General features: G+C 45.7%; 2 protein-coding genes across 2 annotated transcripts; both read right to left on the bottom strand.

Moving 5' to 3' along the window:
* Positions 1–7,663: 7,663 nt before the first annotated feature.
* On the bottom strand, positions 7,664–11,403 carry LOC100757817 (keratin, type I cuticular Ha4). The gene is made up of 7 exons (XM_027427715.2): positions 10,930–11,403; positions 10,744–10,826; positions 9,771–9,927; positions 8,838–8,999; positions 8,622–8,747; positions 8,225–8,445; positions 7,664–7,748 (listed from the first exon to the last, which is right to left on the bottom strand). Exons 1-7 carry the CDS (start codon positions 11,275–11,277, stop codon positions 7,664–7,666), a joined length of 1,182 nt encoding a protein of 393 aa, XP_027283516.1. The 5' UTR covers positions 11,278–11,403.
* A 4,493-nt stretch (positions 11,404–15,896) lies between these two features.
* Positions 15,897–19,306, bottom strand: LOC100761784 (keratin, type I cuticular Ha1). The gene is made up of 7 exons (XM_027427714.2): positions 18,959–19,306; positions 18,681–18,763; positions 18,200–18,356; positions 17,332–17,493; positions 17,116–17,241; positions 16,767–16,987; positions 15,897–16,050 (listed from the first exon to the last, which is right to left on the bottom strand). The coding sequence occupies exons 1-7, from the start codon at positions 19,304–19,306 to the stop codon at positions 15,897–15,899; spliced, it is 1,251 nt and encodes a 416-aa protein (XP_027283515.1).
* Positions 19,307–20,044: the final 738 nt, after the last annotated feature.

Here is a 20,044-nt window from a genome sequence, read left to right as displayed (position 1 = left end):
TTGGGCTTAGAATGGAGCTACACAATTGCCTTTCCTGAGCCATCAACTTCAAGATGGCAGAATTTCTCAATCTCCTTAATTATATGAGCCAGTATTGCATAATAATTTTATATACATCTGTCTGTGTCTTAAATAGAAGACAGATTTATACATAGGTAGATGGATAAGTAGATAGATAGATAGATAGATAGATAGATAGATAGATAGATAGATAGATAGATAGATGTCCTAGTAACTCATTTTCTGTAGATATCCTGTTGGTTGATTTATCTACAGAATCCTGACTAGTACATTGTTCAACCAGTATAATTTCTTCCGATCTTTTCTTTATTGCTCTTTATCTCTAATCAGCTTCCACATGCTAGAGAATGCCTCCAAGCTCCACTCATCCTCTCCCCAACCCACCCATCTCAATTCATGCTTTCTCTCAGCAGCTTTCTAAGAGTCTTCATTCTATTCCACCTAATTCTAAAAGCTTCCAGGTCCCATTACAAGCCAGGCTATCCACAGCTGACAGATGTGAAAAGTTTCCTTGCATGAAAGTCTCATAGATAACCACTCAAGGCACTTTCAGATACCATCTACCAAACTATCATGCAGTTTCATTCTACGACCACATCTCTCTTATGTTCTAGGTTAGAAAGTGAACTATCAGATTACAAATACACCTCCCATTCCTCATTTCCTTACCCAACAAATGTGATGCTTGGAAACGCTGTCCCTCTTCTTGTACCTGCACACTCATCTATCCAAACACGTGCCAACAAATTTTATTTCAGAATCATGCTAATATCATATAGCAAGAGTTGGTTGAAGTCAGAACTATGGGAGGTACATAAAGTTTTAATAACCTTATCAAGAATCCTGATTAATGTTTGTCTTTCTTATTCATTTCACTCACAGTATCCATTGGTTTGCACTATGATTAGAATTGGGAGATGATTCTACTGCAGTTGAAGAGCCTGCTGTCAACAAGACAGGCAGACAAATTTTATATGAAATGAACGAATTTGCAAAGTGCTGATCAAGGGCTGGAGCGAAAGCTTGACTGTTAAAGGCTAGGTTCACAAAGCACTGATGGGGCTGGCTTGTCCTCTGGGTCTTCTGTTACCATTCTCTCATGCTTCTGAAATTTGTAATTCTTCATTTATATCTCCCTTGAGCCACCCTGCTCTTTACCAGTGATGACTGTCTCTTTGTCTTATTCACTCCGGGCAGTAAATATTTCTATGAGCCAGGAATGGGCTTTGGTTATTAGTGTTTCACCTTTCCCATCATTTTAGTGTTTGGCATACAACAATAGACGATTGATTGTATTTGTGTCCGTCAGAGAGCATTAACATACATACATACATACATACATACATACATACATACATACTTGTGACTGTGCCTTTGAGAACTGACAGCTTTAAAAATTCAAAGATGAGGCAAATGGATGGAGACATGAGAATTGTTGTTTATTGAGAGAGACTTGGTGAACACTGTCTTTCTTAAGATTGTGGGCCATAGAATGCAAAGAGTTCATGAGAAAGTGTGGTGGTGCATGTCTATAGGTGCATATGCTACTAGAGAGGCAAGAGCAGGCAGATCTCTTTGAGCTTGAGGCCAGAATGTTCCATGTACCAACCAGGCAGCCAGAGCTACATAAAAAAGTCCTCCTTGTTGCTTAACTTCTCTAGTGGTGTGAATTGTAGGTGGGTAATCCTTTGCTCTATGTGTAAAATCCATATATGAGTGAGTGCAGACCATGTTTGTCTTTTTGTGACTGGGTTACCTCACTCAGAATGGTTTCTTCTAGTTCCGTCCATTTGCCTGAAAATTTCAAGATTCCATTGTTTTTTTTTTTTTCTGCTGAGTAGTACTCCATTGTGTAAATGTACCATGTTTTCTGTATCCACTCCAGTTGAGGGGCATCTAGGTTGTTTCCAGGTTCTGGCTATTACAAATAATGCTGCTATGAACATAGTTGAACAGATGTCCTTGTTGCATGAAGGTGCTTCTTTGGGTATATGCCTAAAAGTGGAATTGCTGGATCTTGTGGTAGACTGATTCCCATTTTCCTGAGGAGTCGCCATACTGATTTCCAAAGTGGCTGTACAAGTTTGCACTCCCACCAGCAGTAGAGGAGTGTTCCCCTTTCTCCACATCCTCTCCAGCATAAACTGTCATTGGTGTTTTTTTTTTTTATTTTAGCCATTCTGATAGGAGAAAAATGGTATCTCAGAGTTGTTTTGATTTGCATTTCCCTGATGGCTAAGGACGTTGAGCACTTTCTTATGTGTCTTTCAGCCATTTTAGATTCCTCTAATGAGAATTCTCTATTTAGTTCTTTACCCCAATTTTTAATTGGATTTTTTGGTGTTTTGGAAACTAGTTTCTTGAGTTCTTTGTAAATTTTGGAGATCAGCCACCTGTCAGATATGGGGTTGGTGAATATCTTTTCCCATTCTGTGGGCTGGTGTTTTGTCTTGATGTGTCCTTTGCCTTACAGAAGCTTCTCAGTTTCAGGAGAGGTCCCATTTATTAATTGTCAATTTCAGTGTCTGTGCTACAGGTGTAATGTTGAGGATGCTGTCTCCTGTACCAATTTGTTTAAGGGTACATCCCACTTTCTCTTCTAAGAGGTTCAGTGTGGCTGGATTTATGTTGAGGTCTTTCATCCATTTGGACTTAAGTTTTGTGCATGGCAATAGACATGGATCTATCTGCAGTCTTCTACATGCCAGCATCCAGTTATGCCAGCACCATTTGTTGAAGATGCTTTCTTTATTCCATTGTATATCTTTAGCTTCTTTGTCAACAATCAGGTGTTTGTAAGTATGTGGGTTAATATCAGGGTTTTCAATTCGATTCCATTGGTCTAAGAGAGACATACATGGTCCCCTGTCGAAGGGGAAAGGGACAAGATCTCCTGAGCAAATTGGGAGCATGGGAGAGGGGAGAAGGAGCTAGGAGAATGAGAAGGGGAGAAGAGGAGGGATGAGGGGGACATGAGGGAGCAGGAAGATTGTGTAGGGGGAAGAATAGAGGAGAGCAAAATAAGAGATACCATCAGAGAGGGAGCCAGTATAGGTTTAAAGAGAACTCAGGCACTAGGGAAATGTCCAGAGATCTACAAGGATGACACCATCTAATCATCTAAGTGACAGTGGAGAGGCTACCTTAAATGCCTTCCCCTGATAATTAGATTGATGACTAACTTATATGCCATCCTAGAACCTTTATCCAGCAGCTGATGGAAGTAGAAGCAGACAGCCACAGCTAATCACTGAACTGAACTGGAATCCAGTTGCAGAGAAGAGGAGTGATGAGCAAAGGGGTCAAAACTAGGCTGGTGAAATCCACAGAAACAGCTGACCGGAACAGGGGGAGTTCTTGGTCCCCAGATTGATCACTGGGAATCCAGCATGGAACTGATCCAGACCCCATGAATGTGGATGTCAGTGTGAAGGCCTCAGAAATCTATGGGGCCTTTTGTTATTACTTATCCCTAGCGTAGGAATGGACTTTGGGATCCCATTTCACATAGAGGGCTACTCCCTCAGCTTAGACACACGGGAGAGGGCCTGGGCCAAGGGCCTATCCCAAGGATATGACAGACTCTGAAGATGCCCCATGGAAGACCTCACTCTCCCTGGGGAGCAGAATTGGTATGGGATAGGTAGGGTGTTAGTTAGGGGAGGAGGGAACTGGGAGTGACATGTAAAACAATCTTGTTTCTAATTTAAATAAAAAATGGAGAAAAAAGAATACCCATTAATAAGTAAAGAAAAAAGAGTAATTGAAATGCTTTGGGAATAAATAAGGTTATGATTATGCAAAAAAAGTTTGTGAAATAAAATTATTTCTGTTTTAAAGTTGGGGACATAAATTAACAACCATAATGGTATCTGTTTATACACGTCATTATTTGGCCTACTTTTATGTATACAGTTCACCAGTTCATCACTGCTATATCCATGTAACAGTTGTTGGTATGACTCAGTATTTATACTACCAAAATATACATGTTATCATTGGCTGTTTTTTGTGACTAGCCTATGAAAACTATCACACTTTTAAGTGTTTCTAAGGTAAATCCCTTTTAAGACATGGATTTTTAAAAGAAATTATTGGTATTAGAGAGATGGCTCTGTAGTAAAGAGCTCTTGCTGCTTTTTCTAGCACCGGCGTTAATAGTTCACAACTTTCTGTAACTGCAGTTACAGGGGATCTGAAATCTTCTTCTGGCCTCTGTGGTCACCAGTAGACATACATGTGGTACACAGACATACATGTAGACCAAATACTCATGCATGTAAAATAAAAATAATTTTTTTAAATCGTAGATTTGAGAAAGGTTTAGAAAACAAAATTTTCTTGAAGAGAGAAGAAATAAAGAATAAAAGGTGGGTTGTGCTTAAAATGTGATGTCTTAGAACAAGATCAGATATAAATATAGTGGGTAATAATATTATTTGTTTGTTTAATCACACACTGACATAAGTGGAATAATTTGAGCAATAAATGAGTGATGATTTTTGTTTTTATTTGGGGTGGTGATTTTTTTAATGTAATTCTCCTCTAGCAAAATTTTATTTAAGTCTTTCAGATACATATTCCTAGGAAATTAAAATCTTTGCATTTAACTTTGTGCAAATAAACAACTATTTAAAATAAAAAGGGCAATTTCTTAGGCATACCAAGTAGGTGATGATGGGGGCAAGGGAAAGACGCCCTCCACCTACAGCCTCCAGCTGATGACAGAGCTGACCCTCCCCGTTACCAACTGCAACACTCAGCAAAGTGGACCCTGAACCTCATCTGGGTAGCACAGCAGAGCTGACCCTATTGATGGGGGAAGGTGTGAGATGGCCCAAGAATGTGAGCTTGAGAGATCTGGCTTCAATACCATCTGCCACATGGTGGCATGGGCAAGGGAAAGATGTCCTCCTCCCCCACACCACCACTCTATGCCTGAGGCCAGTGGGAGGGCTGACACTAAAGTTATAAGAACTGGAGAGCCTCCATGCCCCCACACCACCTGCAACACTCAGGAGAGCAGGCCCTGCACCTCACAGTATGGCTGAACCAGCTTTGAAGTTGTGAGCTTGGGAGATCTGCCTACTCATCTGCCTTATGGAGGCAGGAGTCGGGGAGAGATGCACACCTTAACCCTTACCACCCGCCATCTGTGACAGACGAAGGAGCTGACCCTACCCCTTACCAGCTGCAGCACTTGGGAAAGTGAGCCCTGCACCTCGTCTGGGCAGCACAGTAGAGCTGGCCCTACTGACGGGGCCGCTGGTGCACTAGACCTGAGAGCATGAGCTTGGGAAATCCAACCCACCCTTCATCTGCCATACAGTGGTGCGGGCGACGGTAGAAATGCCTCCCTCACCATCTGTGGCAGGTGGGAGAGCTGCCCCTCACCCGCTGCAGCACCCAGGATTGTGGCCCCTGTACCTCACCTGAGCAACGCAGTAGAGTGGGGCTCTGATGGTGTGGGTGTGGGAAGAGTGACCCTGAGGGTGTGAAAGCAGGAGAAATGGCCCCGCCCCTTGCTCATTGCTGCAAGGGGCGAACTAGCCAGGCCAATATTGAAGAGCTCACCCTGGTGGTGAGAACAGGGGAGAGCTGGTGGGATGATGAGCCCTGCAACTACCCAGGCCCAGAACCAGGGTTATGAGTTGACCCAGCCCAACATCCACCCCATCTATGATCTGCTGGAGCATGTGAAGGGGCTGATCCTGCTGACCCAAAACTGCAGGATCGCCACAACACAAGGCAACAACAGGACATCCAAGAGGAAGTCCAGTGAGGGCCCAGCATTGAGAGTGTAGCAGACACCAGAGGCCTCGAACCAAACCAATGAATCTTTGCAATGAACACTTGCATATAAAGATATATGGACAAAAGTGTTTAATTCATCACTCACAGTGTCATATGACAGATTCCATAAAGAGATTGATTTTTCCTTTTTCTTTTGCTCTTTTTTCTCTTAAACTTTATTTTATTTTATTAAGCGTGGGGGGAGGGCACAAGGGCAGAGGGCAGACACAGAAGGACAGAGAAATAATGGGATTGATGTGCATAATGCGAAAGACACAGAGAATCAATTTTTAAAAGTTTTAAAAATCAAGGGAAACAATAAATCAACTAGATGCCGAGACAAAGCTGCTCACCAAGTTAAGTCTCAGGCCAACATAAAGTGAAACCATCTTATGAGTAACCAAAAGCATGGAGCTTGAGACTTGGTATAACAAAGAGAAGAATGGAAAACAGCAGCTTCAATGGAAAGCAAGTTAAACCAATCACCCTTCGGAGTGAACTTTATCAGGCGAGAGAGACTTCCCCCTAAATTCCGGAGAAAGGCTTCAAGAGCTTCATCAAGAGAGACAGCTTCAAGTAAAGGCAAAAGAGAGACAGCCACCATGGACAACATGATGGCGGGAGGGAATCTGAAGGAAAAGGGGGCCTCCAAAGAAAACCCCTAAACAAAAACCCCTAAATAAATTTTTAAGAGATCGTGGATAGTTCAATGCTAAGTGACTTAACCTATATGACTCCTGGTGCATAGGAGCCAGATTCTGGAAGGGACGATCAGTTTATCTTGTAGCTTCTAGAGGGAGGGGCTTTAGGGCCACAGCTCCACGTGGTTTCTTTACTTTCTGTCCTAGAGGGTAAGCTTTGGGGAGGTCTGGCTGGGTTTATGGGTTTGGGGGCAGCAAGAGAGTTTGTGTTCTAAAAAGATTGAGACTCATAAATTATCAGTCAATTCGGGAGTCATATAGGGGTGCCAATTGTCCAGGAATGGGGATATAAACTGGGATAAGATAGATGCCAGCGCATAGGTGAGCAGAGCTCTGTGGGAAGATGTGATGGGCTGTGGAAATGACTGAAGGGGCATTTCCTGTCTGTGTAGGTAATGCGGGGGCTCCAGGAAGTGAGAAGAGGGGACTGCCAGTAGTAAGGCAGTTTAGGAGGGAAAAAAAAGAAGGCCTGATAAGGGTGACAATTTGAGAAATTTGCAGGGTTGGGAGATTCTCAGAACAGCCAAGGGCCCTGCAGCCGCAGCAAAATGAGCTTGGTGTTCATGGCCAAGTTCTCTGTGTGGCCCGCCCTTGGCGAGAGTTCACCCATCCAGAGAACACCTCTCCCTGCCCCTCAAGGTTTCCCTTTGAGTACAACACCTAGGTCAGTCATTTGATCCATTTAATCACCCAGCTAGTGAGAGGTATTTTTATGGGACAGCCGTGAATATTTTACAAAGTATGAATATGAATGAGAAACACCTTTACTATGCCAGAGAAATAAAGTTTATTGGGAAGTAAACGAAGCTGCCTCCTTACATTCCATAGAATACCTGACAAGAAAGGAAGTCTGGAAATGTACAGGAAACACCCTCTATGGTAAATCCCAGAGCTCGGATTGCAGAGGTCTGACACCTTCAGCAGCAAAGAGATTCAAGCTTCAACTGAAGGAGCTTGTCAGGAAATTGATGACGGATGTCTTTGCTTGTTGGTTCTGGAAAGCATGTCACTTTCTAGCAATCGCAGTTGTCATAATGCTATTTCTTAATGGCCACGGAAGTCCTGGCCAAGGAGGGACCTGGAGATTGTTCCTGGGCTTTAACTAAATAGCTTCATTGACATCTTCAAAGGGGATCCAAGTTGTTCAGTTAACAGCAACGCTTTTGACAGCCGCCACAAGGTCCACAGGAGCTACCACTAGCGTTGGTGGTGGCACATGGGTTGCAGGGGAGGCTGGGGAGACACAGAAGTAAACAATGCATTGGACAGGAGAAGTCAGAGAACCCTAAGTCACACACAGTATCTTGTACTTACAGGAACAACCTGTGAATTTTCAGTGGTTAGAATTAGCATCGTGAGTGTTATCAAGCCCTTCCCATTACCCTTTAGCAAAACTGGAAACTTGTGCTTTTGAAAAATATTGTTGTCTCAAAACTTTTATGCTCTCACGGAACATAAGATTTGCCTTACCCAACATGGTAAGGGCAATCTCCCTAACTGCCCCTCTCCTCTCTATTGATAACTGCCAAAGGCAGGAGCTATCCCCTTCACCTTTGCTCCCACACATTTACCTGGCTAATGCAATCACTGTGTCCACTGGAGGCATTCAATGGATTATTTGAGTAGTTTGAAACATGGTCACCATGTATGTTTCTCCTATCCAATATATCCACCATGCATACAATCCCAGAAATCCATTCTGTACTCACTTGCAGTCCTCGTTCTCCAACAGGCTCCTGTATGTGTTGATCTCACACTCCAGCCGGGAACGGATGTCCAGCAGCACCTGGTACTCCTGGTTCTGACGCTCCAGGTCAGCCCGGATCTCACCAAGCTGGGACTCCACGTTGGTGATCATACACTGCACCTGGGACAGCTGGGAGCTGTAGCGAGCCTCGCTCTCTGTCAGTGTGTTTTCCAGAGAGTTTCTCTGTGGGGGAGAAGACAGAGGCTGTCACAGAGCTGTTCCCTCTAATGGTTCCTGCATGGTCTCCCAAAGGAGTCACAGGCTTCAAGAGCTAAGGAGAGGGAGTGGCCCCAAGGGCATCCCAATGACCCTGCCTCCTGACTCCACACTGCTCATCAGCAAGTCTGGACGCTACACACCAGGTTGTGCTGGGCCTGCAGCTCGATCTCCAGGGCGTTGACTGTGCGTCTCAGCTCGATGATCTCTGCCTGGCAGGACTGCAACTGCTCTGAGCTGGATACCACCTGCTTGTTCAGCTCCTCGGTCTGCAACAGGCAAGGGCAGAGACAGAATCAGACCCTGCCTTAGGGTCCTGGGGGACTCAGTTCCTGGTGACCATGAGCTCAGATGCCCACCTGTGTGGTGAACCATTCCTCCACTTCTCTGCGGTTGGTTTCCACCAGGGCCTCATATTGACACCTGGTCTCATTGAGCACACGGTTCAGGTCCACAGTGGGAGCAGCGTCCACCTCCACGTTGAGGCGGTCTCCAAGCTGGCAGCGCAGGGTGTTGACTTCCTGTTGGAAGAAGGAGAAAGAATGACCCTGTGAAAACAGACCTGCTTTCTTCCTGCCTACAAAGGGATGGCTAAAGCAATATCCAAGGATGCAGACATTGCAACAAAGCTTCAACAGGAACTACATGATTGTCTTCCTCAGACAAAGGCTGAAGCACCTTCACAGCCTTCTGAGACTGAGTCCTTTACACAGGCAAACCCTCCTGTCTCCAACCACACTCCTTTAGGTCCTACATGCTTAGCAATACTTAAATACTTCTTTACTCATCCTATACCCTCAAATGACAGCTCTTAAGTATTCCCCTCTTGCCCCTGAGAAGTACTCCCCAGCTCCTTTCTGTGAGACTGGCTTCCTCCTGCTATGCACACGCCACACAGCACTTAATTCATCCAGCCTTGCTTTATATCACTAGGGTTCCATAGTTGTCTCTCCATACTAGACTGCGGGTTCTTAAAGAGAGGAGCCATGGGTCATTTTGGTTTTTTACCCTTCATCTCCACCATCAGTTCTAGGACCTAATAGTAGTAATCGGCAGAGGTCAGAGTTCAGTGGATGGACATCCATACTCAATAGCAGCTGCCCACACTCACCTGTGTGGTTGAGCATCCACAGCTCACTGTGCTCCTTGATAAAGATACAGCGCCATCCTCCTAGGATGGTCCCACATCAAAGAGCCTGGCAGATGGTCCTCCTGACTCCTGAGACACTCTCCTAATGCTAACAGCTTCACTCTAAGGCCGTGAGGCCTGCTTTTTCAATACTTCTTCATACCTCCTCATGGTTCTTCTTGAGACACAGCAGCTCCTCCCTCAGGGACTCCACCTGAGCCTCCAGGTCAGACTTGCACAGGGTCAGCTCATCCAGGATCCTGCGCAGGCTGTTGATGTCCGACTCCACCAGCTGTCTCAGGGACTGCTCAGTCTGGTACCTGCACGCACAGAGTGGGAGGATCTTGTTAGGATGGGATTGGACCACAAGCTCCATGGGCACATACAGTTGTCTGCCTTGCCTCCTCTGTTTCCACCCTGCTAGGTGTGGATCAGCTTGGGACGGTCTTGACTCCCTTAACACCACAAAGGGCCCAAAGACACCCCTAAGGTGGAGTTCTCACTCTGTTCTTGGTGTAACTGGTTCCTATAATACCAAATCAATCCATTCCTATGTCTGGATTTTGGGAGGTTTACTTAAAAAGAACTTTCTAGAAACACTGATCTAGGTTGGGCATCACTGACTAAAAGATCCAAAACCTGAAGTGCTTAATCTGAAAGTCTTTGAGGGACACAATGACAACTGTCCCACCTGACTCCAGTGACAGAGCAGAATCCACATGCAGATAAAGACAGTGTAGAAAATGACACCCAGGCTGTGTTGGAAGTGTAAAAACAAAACCTTAACAAATGAGTTTTGTGTTTAGACTCAGGTTCTGTCCCCGAGGCAGCTCATTAGGAATGTTCAAATATTCCACAACTCAGAAGGAAAGCCAGAACCCAAAAAGCACTTCTGGTCCCAAGCACTTCTGATAAAGGATAGTCAACCCATATCAACTGAAAGGCTAGAGTCTGAATGCCTGTTTGAAGCTTATCTTTCATAGCCAGACTTAGAAGACGGCATGCAAAGGGAAGAAATATCTTTCTCGTCCCTTACACCTGCCCTTCCAGGCAACATTAGACCCACAGAGCCATGAACAAGCCAGGAGATAGCCACCAGGATTTGGAAGTCACCCAATTCAAAAGGTTCAACATACTTGGTCCTGAAGTCATCAGAGGCCAGCTTGGCATTGTCGATCTGCACAGCCAGCCTGGCATTCTCAGACTTAGCACACAGAATCTGAAACAATAATTCTGATGTGAGATCCACTTGAACCTGAGCATGTCTCCCCATTCAGAGAAAGACAGCTGCTGCTGGGTTCTTAGACAGTCCGCCCTCTCACCTTCTGCTGCAGCTGCTCAATGGTAGCAAAGTAGGACTGGTAGGCGGGGCACACCAGAGGGTCCTGCTGCTGGTTCCTCTCCTGGATCCGAGCTTCCAGCTCTGCATTCTCTCTCTCCAGCTGCCTCACCTTCTCCAGGTAGCTGGCCAGGCGGTCATTCAGGAACTGCATGGTCTCCTTCTCGTTGCCATTGAAGGAGCCCTCACAGAACCAATTGCAGTTGCCCACATTGGCAGGGATGTTGCAGGCCCCGGGCAGGGTGCAGCCGTGGCAACTGTTGGGTATACAGGGCCGGGAGGAGCAGCTGGTGCGGCAGCTCAGGGCAGGCAGGCAAGATTCACAGGACATGGTGTTGGGAGAGGTGATGGGAGAGCGGTGAGCTGCTGGAGGTAGATGTGGGTGAGGTTTGAGTCGCTCCTTCCTTCACAGTCCTTTTATACCCTTAATAGTGGGTGGGGGCTTGGAAAATAGCATAATTTCCTTTCCTAATGCTTCGGCTGATTTTTGTTCAAAATATGCTACTTAGATTGCTTTCAAAGAGTCCCCCCTCATCCCATAAAATTATTCCATTCCACTTGTGTCACAGCAGCCTCTTCCTGGGTACAAGTGGTTGATGAAATCAGAGTTTCATCAGATGGCTTCAAAGGAGACCGATTCATCACCATCCTGAGAGGCTCACCCCATTACTCAGAGGGAAGGATAGCCAGGGACATGAGGTGGGGTTGCTTGGCAATCAGAGTCCTTTCCTGGGAGGTTCTGCTGATATAATCATGGCAAAAGCACTGTGGATAAGCATCCTCCCATTGTCCTCTCCTTTCAAATCTACGCACATTCCAGCATTCAGGGAAATCATCCTTATAGAAGAAACTCGGCCTGGACTAGCTGAAAAGAGACTGATGCTTGGATACTGGCTGCACCTTGGGAAATGTGCAGCTAGACAGACTAGAAACAGTTGTGTGAAGGGGCTCAGGAAATGAGAATACAAAATGAAAGATGGATGGATGGATGGATGGATGGATGGATGGATGGATGGATGGATGGGACAGTCAGATGGATGGGGATTGTTCTAAAAGGACACTTGGCCAGCTATAGACCACAGTCTGTATTGAGCATGGAGCTGCATTCTTGGTGGACAGTGGAACCTCTAAGAGGTGGAGCCATTGGGCGGGTTCTCTGACATTGAAGGAAATACACAGAGAGAGAGAAAAACAGAGAGAGAGAGAGAGAGAGAGAGAGAGAGAGAGAGAGAGAGATAGTCCTGTACTTATGTATCCTTAAGAAGCCAACTCATGTGTTGGGTCAATAATAATGAAAATTATCAATAATCCTTAATGAAAATGCCCATTTTACACTGTTTCCATGAACTCAACCTTCCAAGCTTCTCTTGACAAGTGAGTAAAGTAGGTGGAGATGAGCTGGTTGTCCCTTCACTACCTCTGGGGAAACTAAATCTCAGCAAAGTCACAAGTCCTGTCCAAGAATGTCAAGCTGATGGTTCTGACCAGCATCCAGGTACTTGTGAGTGGGCTTCATCAGAGCCAGTGGAAACGCCTCACCTGTCGAGAATCTACAAGTCCCCACGGGGCCAAGCTCATGTTTGCTTCTTGAGCTGATTAAATCAGTGTGTTTAAGAAAAGAACTGCACTCTCAGCCGGGCGTTGGTGGTGCACACCTTTAGTCCAAGCACTCAGGAGGCAGAGGCAGGAGGATCTCTGTGAGTTCGAGGCCAGCCTGGTCTACAGAGCAAGTTTTCCAGGACAACCTCCAAAGCAATACAGAGAAACCCTGTCTTGAAAGAGAGAGAGAGAGAGAGAGAGAGAGAGAGAGAGAGAGAGAGAGAGAGAGAAGACTGCACTCTCGAAAGTTTTGTAATGTGCCCCCCAGGTTTTTCAAAGCACCCCAAGACTGAGAACTATTTTGCCATGTGTCTGTTGATGGCAATGGAACCCCAGGAAAAGGTTTTTCAAAGAAGGTTTTGGGGAACTGTAGAGCAAATTTATTTACAATATTAAGATGTTTCCGAAAAACACATCATGACTCATGGATCCTATAAATTTTGTTCATAATCACAACACCCCTCCATTGCAGATGCTGTCTCTACTGAAGTCATGCACAGAGCTTTCTGTCCGGGGAAGGGCTGCACTTCTTCAATACTCAGTTTGTGAACAACAAACCTTTCTGCTTCAGGATCAGCTTGACTGTTGTGAAGCTATTCAAAGAGGAGCTGGGAATAAGGTAGACAAGTTAGATAATTAAAAGCAAACAAACTACAATTATATCAATTATGATCCATTATTGTCTTTAGAGCAGCTTGACAAAGAATTAGCTTGGAATGTATCCTTGTGAGGAGCTTGTGCATAGGGGACAACTTTGAAGAATGACATTGACCTGGATGTAGACATTCCATTCTTCAAACTTTATGGCAGAGTCTTATATATAACAATAGGTGGAACCTGGTTCTAATAACCAAATGTGATTCTAAGCAAGTGTCCAAACCTCAGTGTCCTCATCTGTAAAATGGGTTTAATTCTAATACTGTTATAAACATTCATTGTGGTAACATCCTACTATTTTGCCTAACTCATTGTGGATTCTCAATAGCTAAGAGCTATATTGGTTTCTTGTTGCTGCTGTCATGAATTACCACAAAGTTAAAGGCTTAAAACAACTCAAATTTATTCCTTAAAGTCTCTTAAGTTAGAAGTCCAAAACTGATCTCAGATCAGAGTTTTATGCTGTGCTAATATCAATAGATCAGGAAGCATTTCTACACACCAACCACAGAAAATCCAAAGGGGACTGGTGAGAAGACTCATGGGTAAAGACACTCACTGCCAAGCCGGACAATGAGTTCAATCCCAGGGACTCATAGATGGAAGGAGAAAATGGACTCCTATAGATCGTCCTCTAACTTCTGCTTACGTACTTGGCACAGGGCTTCTCCCTTACACACACGTATACACAAAATCTGTAAAATCGTATTTATTTTTAATTTCTTAAAGGATCAAAGTCTCAAACATCAGAACTAAAACTATAAAACCTATAAAATAAAACTCCTATGCATCAGAAACTCAATCAAGGGGCTGGAGAGATGCCTCCCTCGCCAGTCAAGGTGCTTACTGCTCTCGCAGAGGACCCAGGTTCAGTCCCCGTTACCCATATGGTAGCTCGGAGACCTCTGTAATTCCAGTTCCAGGGAATTCAGTGCTTTCTTTTGGCCTCCATGGGCTTGGATGCACTTACATATATGCAGACAAAATGCTCTCACACATAAAATAAGTTTTTAAAAATTAAAGAACTCCATCAAGAAAAGAAACATAGTCTGTAACTATAACTTGGTGATCAAGTACTTGCTTAACAGGTGTAAGGCCCTGAGCTCAAACTCCAAGCCCCAGAAAGGGAGGGGGGTGAATAAGCAAAGAAGTTCACAAACCGGGGAAAATATCTACAGATCATGTATCTGGTGGGAAATAAGGTCCAGAATTTACTATGAACTCCTATAACCAAAAAGCAAGCGAAAACATATTTTTTTTAAAAAATGGGTAAAAGACTTCAACTGGCAATTCTCCAAAGAAGATACACAAATGGCCATTTAAAAAGATGCTTGCTGTCGTTAGTCATCAGGGACATGCAAATGTAAAGCACAATAAGGTACCAATTCACCCATTCTGATGACTATTGCTTCAAACAGAAAATAGGAAGTGTTGGCAAGCGTATGAATAATTGGGACCCTGTGCCCTTCTGGTGAGAATTTCAAATGGCACGTACCCTGTGGCAAACATACGGTGTCTGGATCATGTCGGTTCACAAGACTGTGGTTCAAAACATCCTAATTGTCCTCTTATGAAGTCAACGCTTATCACTTCCGTGGATTTTCCTTACAGTTAAAGGAAGTTGCCCTTTTGTGAGAAATGCTGCTCTCCCTGACCCCCACAGCTTGCCTCTTTTCAATAGTCAGATATTTGTTTCCAGCCAACTCTCTTGTTCAGGTGCCAGGGTTCTGTGTCTTAGGGTGATAACACTCTTTTCGGGCTTAACTTTTTGCCTATTAAGGAATTGTGAGTAACTTGTGAGTGGCAGCTGCCGGCAAGTGTCTCTCCCTCCTGCACTGCCCAGTATCTACAGAGTAAGAATTCGTCAGGAATTGGTTAGATTGGCATGAGAAAAGATAAATATCCCATGAAGAACTGATGTATCATCTCATTCGGTGACTGGAAGCCCAGGCTAATGATGCAAGCACACGTGAAAGAGAGGAAGACATCCTGGGTTTGGCAGGGAAAGCCAGGGACATCCTTTACAAGGTACCCCTGAGGTTTCCTGGACCACAATAACCCAGAATCATAGAGCACCTGATCCAAGGATCTTACTGAGGAAAAAAAAATGACTTTTCCAGAACCTCTTAGCAATCCCTGGTTCATCCCTCCAAGTTCAGGCTTGGATGTCAAAGCTCTGGGAGAATCCACATCGTGAGAGAAATATAGAAATGATGAAAGGGAGACAGCAGCCTAGCACTGTAGCAGGCTCGCCCTCCTTCCTGATGGCTGCTCTACCTCACCCATGGGTCCAGGGTGTCAGGCTAGCAGTCTGCCCACCAAGACTCAAGCCATTACACAGCCTGACTTTCAAATGGCTTTTTATAGAGTCTGCAATTGATGAGTGCATGGCAACAAATGAACACCAATAAGAAAGGCTTCTGCTTTAGACAGGAGAATGTTTATTGTGAGGTTACAAGAGAGAGCCGATGACACTTCAGTCCTCTGGGCAAGCCAAGGGAGAGGCAGGCAGGTGGGGAATGGTCAGGAGAAGGGTGTGGTAGCAGAAGGCACAGTTTCTGGGGCCATCATCCCAGGGCTGTGTTGGCTATTCATTTTGTGTTTTTATGCCTGCTTTGTGGAATGAACCAAGAGCAGGCCGGAGCTCTGGAGAGCTAAGTCCTGTGTCCTTGCCCCTTTGGCATCCCCCAGGTTCTAGCGTACAAAGGAGTTGCATGGCCCACAGCGGGGACGTGGGACACAAGGTGTGCAAGGGGCAGGGGGTGGGCAGGGGGTGCAGGGGTTAGAGACGCAGGGCCCGATGGGCTTGCCGCATGCATTGCTTGTCGCACAGGGATTGCAGGGCAGCCTAGAAAAATAAACACAACAGAAAGGTGAGGTGAGGTGAGGTGAGGCCACACATCAGAGAGTCCCCAAGAGCAACCACATATAACCACACATCAGAGAGTCCCCAAGAGCAACCACATATCAGAAAGTCCCCAAAAACAACCACATATAACCCAATATCAAAGAGTTCCCAAGAGTAGAAGTCCTGTCAGGACTTGTCCTGACCTAAAACAAAGAATGCCCAATTCCTCTCTACTACAAAGCCTTTAAACCACCAAAACTCTCACTATTATAGAGAGCCACAAGTACTACACAGACACCCCAAATCTATACACGCCTTGAGTGGGTTACTGCCTTCTCCATGCCCTAGCTTCCTTACCCAGAGAACTGGAAGAATACTGCACCAGCCTACCCGAGGGTAGTTACACAACCAGATAAGATAGTGTCTATCTTAAGATGTCTATACAATGAAGTATTGTAAAAAGACAGCTCACATGACCCTACATGTTAGCACAGTAGAATACAAAGATAGCTGTGCAATTTCAGTTTGCACACAAACAGCTGGGCTAACAAGCCACTTGATGTTTTTATGATGGTCATAGTGTTTTGTCAGTTCTGTTCAAGCATGTTGAGTGGGAAGGCCTGATTTTCTTCCCAAGATAGACAATCTCTGAGGGCTCCAAATGAGTCCTAAACTCTTTGTGAGGTCTCATCAAATCTATCCACCTATATACTCACTTGCAGTCCTCGCTCTCCAGCAGGCCCCTGTACGTGTTGATCTCACACTCCAGCCTGGCCCGGATGTCCAGCAGCACCTGATACTCCTGGTTCTGACGCTCCAGGTCAGCCCGGATCTCACCAAGCTGGGACTCCACATTGGTGATCAGGCACTGCACCTGGGACAGCTGGGAGCTGTAGCGAGCCTCGCTCTCTGTCAGTGTGTTTTCCAGAGAGTTTCTCTGTGGGGGAGAAGACAGAGGCTGTCACAGAGCTGTTCCCTCTAAAGGTTCCTGAATGGCCTACCAAGTCACAGGCTTCAAGAGCTAAGGAGAGGGAGGGAGTGGTCCCAGGTCTGGACACTACACACCAGGTTGTGCTGGGCCTGCAGCTCGATCTCCAGGGCGTTGACTGTGCGTCTCAGCTCGATGATCTCTGCCTGGCAGGACTGCAACTGCTCTGAGCTGGACACCACCTGCTTGTTCAGCTCCTCGGTCTGCAACAGGCAAGGGCAGAGACAGAATCAGACCCTGCCTTAGGGTCCTGGGGGACTCAGTTCCTGGTGACCATGAGCTCAGATGCCCACCTGTGTGGTGAACCATTCCTCCACTTCTCTGCGGTTGGTTTCCACCAGGGCCTCATATTGACACCTGGTCTCATTGAGCACACGGTTCAGGTCCACAGTGGGAGCAGCATCCACCTCCACGTTGAGGCGGTCTCCAAGCTGGCAGCGTAGGGTGTTGACCTCCTACAGATATATAAATTCAGAGTTACTATCCTCAATGAGTCTCAGAGATAATGCTGCCTGTTGAAGCCCTCCTAAATCTACTTCCTCCTAAAAGAACCTTGGAATGGAGTAGTCTGTCCTATCAGCTCAAGGCCAATAATCTCCATGGGCTCAACTCTCTCCTCACCATTACCCTGCCCTGACACTTAACTTCCAAAAGAAATCCCCAGGTTTTACTGAGCTGCTGCTGAAGAACAGGCTAACAAACAAGTGTCCCTGATTGGAACCTGTGGGACCCCCAAATGCAAAAAGATGGCTACACCAGTTCAGATTGTACATCAATAATTCTTGCAACCAAAAAAGAAGCAAAATCATGTCATTGCACCTCCCAGGAGAACCCACTCATGGAAGAGTGGAAGCAACATTCATCTACTTATTGATCTTAGCAAGAGAATAACCAGACCACTAATATAGCAAGTCTAGAAATCTACAGCTTAGTGGCCAGTTGCCAGCAAATGGAGCTATCTGGGAAACAATACATGCATTTTTAACATGAGGCATGTCCTGTGAAAACAAGGACAAGTTCATCTGTAGTTTTCTCTCATAGGGTCTTGGTGGCTTTAAAGTAGATTCATAAAACCATCCTGAGATTCATATTTATAACCTTAGTTCTGCTTCTCCCAACCCCAAAGCCTGAGGCTGAGTTAGGTCCTTCATCTAGTCTCACCTCCTCATGGTTCCTCTTGAGACACAGCAGCTCCTCCTTCAGGGACTCCACCTGAGCCTCCAGGTCAGACTTGCACAGGGTCAGCTCGTCCAGGATCCTGCGCAGGCCGTTGATGTCTGACTCCACCAGCTGCCTCAGGGACAGTTCTGTCTCATACCTGAAAAAGGACAGTGTCAGAGCAGCAACTGGGAGATCTTCAAGACTCCGAGCAATAGTTCTTGCTAGACGTCATTTGCCTTGCCTTCCTACTTCCTGCAATGAACAGACCCAAGGAACAGAGAGTTCTGGCTGTTCCATCAAAACCCAACATTGTCCTTTTCCATTTTGTGATTCCTCTTGCTTGGTTCTGCCCAAAACATTTTTTGCAGAATCGTTCACAACGAACAGGTTGTCTGCTGTTAGGAAAAGCTATGGAAATCCATTTCTTTAACTAGAGGTTCAGCAAAAGAAAAGCATGCTAGTGTGATGCCAAACGACTCACTTGGTCCTGAAGTCATCTGCTGCCAGCTTGGCATTATCTATCTGCACCACCAGCCTGGCATTCTCAGATTTGCTGCACAGGATCTGAGGAAGGAGAGACCGCATGAATTAGTGAGCATGAAAACTAAATACAAAACCATCAGCTTCTCTAAAAATGGCTAGCAGGGAAAATGGGAAAGCAAGGATCATTATGGGATGGAAAAAAGAAACACTACTCTACCTCAGGCTGAGAATCAAAGCAAGTTACCATCACTTAGACATGACAGCATGGCCCCTCACCTTCTGCTGCAGCTGCTCAATGGTAGCAAAGTAGGACTGGTAGGCAGGGCACACCAGAGGGTCCTGCTGCTGGTTCCTCTCCTGGATCCGAGCTTCCAGCTCTGCATTCTCTCTCTCCAGCTGCCTCACCTTCTCCAGGTAGCTGGCCAGGCGGTCATTCAGGAACTGCATGGTCTCCTTCTCATTGCCATTGAAGGAGCCCTCACAGAACCAATTGCAGTTGCCCACATTGGCGGGAATGTTGCAGGCCCCGGGCAGGGTGCAGCCGTGGCAGCTGGGGGGCACACAGGGCCGGGAGGAGCAGCTGGTGCGGCAGCTCATGGTGGGCAGGCAGCAGTTGTATGGCATGGTGCTGGGGAGTTGAGGTGCCTGGCTCAAGACACAGAGTGGATTCTCCAAGCCTCAGAGCTGTGCGTGTCCTTCCTCTGGTGAGCATTTATAACCCTTCTACAGAGGGTGTGGACACAGTATGTAAAATCTTTTTTCTTTGTACTTCTTCACTGGTTTTCAGACGCCCTGTCCTTCACTCTGTCATTTGCCTCCCTCAGAAGAGTCCCTGATCCCATAAAATTCTTTACTTGAGCTTCTTGCTAAGTCAGGACTCTTCTTCAGCCATTACACCCATGAAATCAGAGTTCTGTGGTAGACCTTCAAAGGAACCTCATGGTCCAGCCCTGGTCAGTTGGGTGTTGGTCCATCCAGTGACATTCTTTTGTGTTACAAGATCCTGAAGGCCCATAGGCAACTGTGTGTGCTAGAGAATCTGGCATTTCCAGAGAGAAACACAGATTGCTTGAAGACATTACATTCAGTTACAGTCATCAATTCTCATTCCTTGTGATGAGAGACAACTCTCTGAATGTTGCCATATTCCAGGCCAAGGATGGATGACTGTGGTGGTGATTTGTGATGATCTGAGCCTTAGCTATGAATGTTGGAGAGCTGTCTGTGGTTTGCAGGACCATGTAATGGCCTCTGTTATCACTTAAGAGAATTGTAGAGACTTTAATAATCAAAGAGAAGTTTCTGGTAGAAGAGACAGTTCTGAAAGAGGTCCAAAAAATATTAGCTGATTGGGTCAGTGTA

Source organism: Cricetulus griseus, chromosome 7 (assembly GCF_003668045.3).
Source record: "Cricetulus griseus strain 17A/GY chromosome 7, alternate assembly CriGri-PICRH-1.0, whole genome shotgun sequence".
In the NCBI taxonomy this organism is placed as follows: Eukaryota; Metazoa; Chordata; class Mammalia; order Rodentia; family Cricetidae; genus Cricetulus; species Cricetulus griseus.
This window is presented reverse-complemented; position numbering and strand designations above follow the sequence as displayed.

Coding starts and splice junctions, on each gene's coding strand:
- LOC100761784 (XM_027427714.2), bottom strand. CDS start 19,306: ATGCCATACAACTGCTGCCTGCCCACCATGAGCTGCCGCACCAGCTGC. Junction 17,494..18,199: donor TCAAGAGGAACCATGAGGAG/GTGAGACTAGAT, acceptor ATATATCTGTAG/GAGGTCAACACCCTACGCTG. Junction 17,242..17,331: donor AGGAATGGTTCACCACACAG/GTGGGCATCTGA, acceptor TGCCTGTTGCAG/ACCGAGGAGCTGAACAAGCA.
- LOC100757817 (XM_027427715.2), bottom strand. CDS start 11,277: ATGTCCTGTGAATCTTGCCTGCCTGCCCTGAGCTGCCGCACCAGCTGC. Junction 8,748..8,837: donor AGGAATGGTTCACCACACAG/GTGGGCATCTGA, acceptor TGCCTGTTGCAG/ACCGAGGAGCTGAACAAGCA. Junction 8,446..8,621: donor TGCAGGCCCAGCACAACCTG/GTGTGTAGCGTC, acceptor TCTCCCCCACAG/AGAAACTCTCTGGAAAACAC.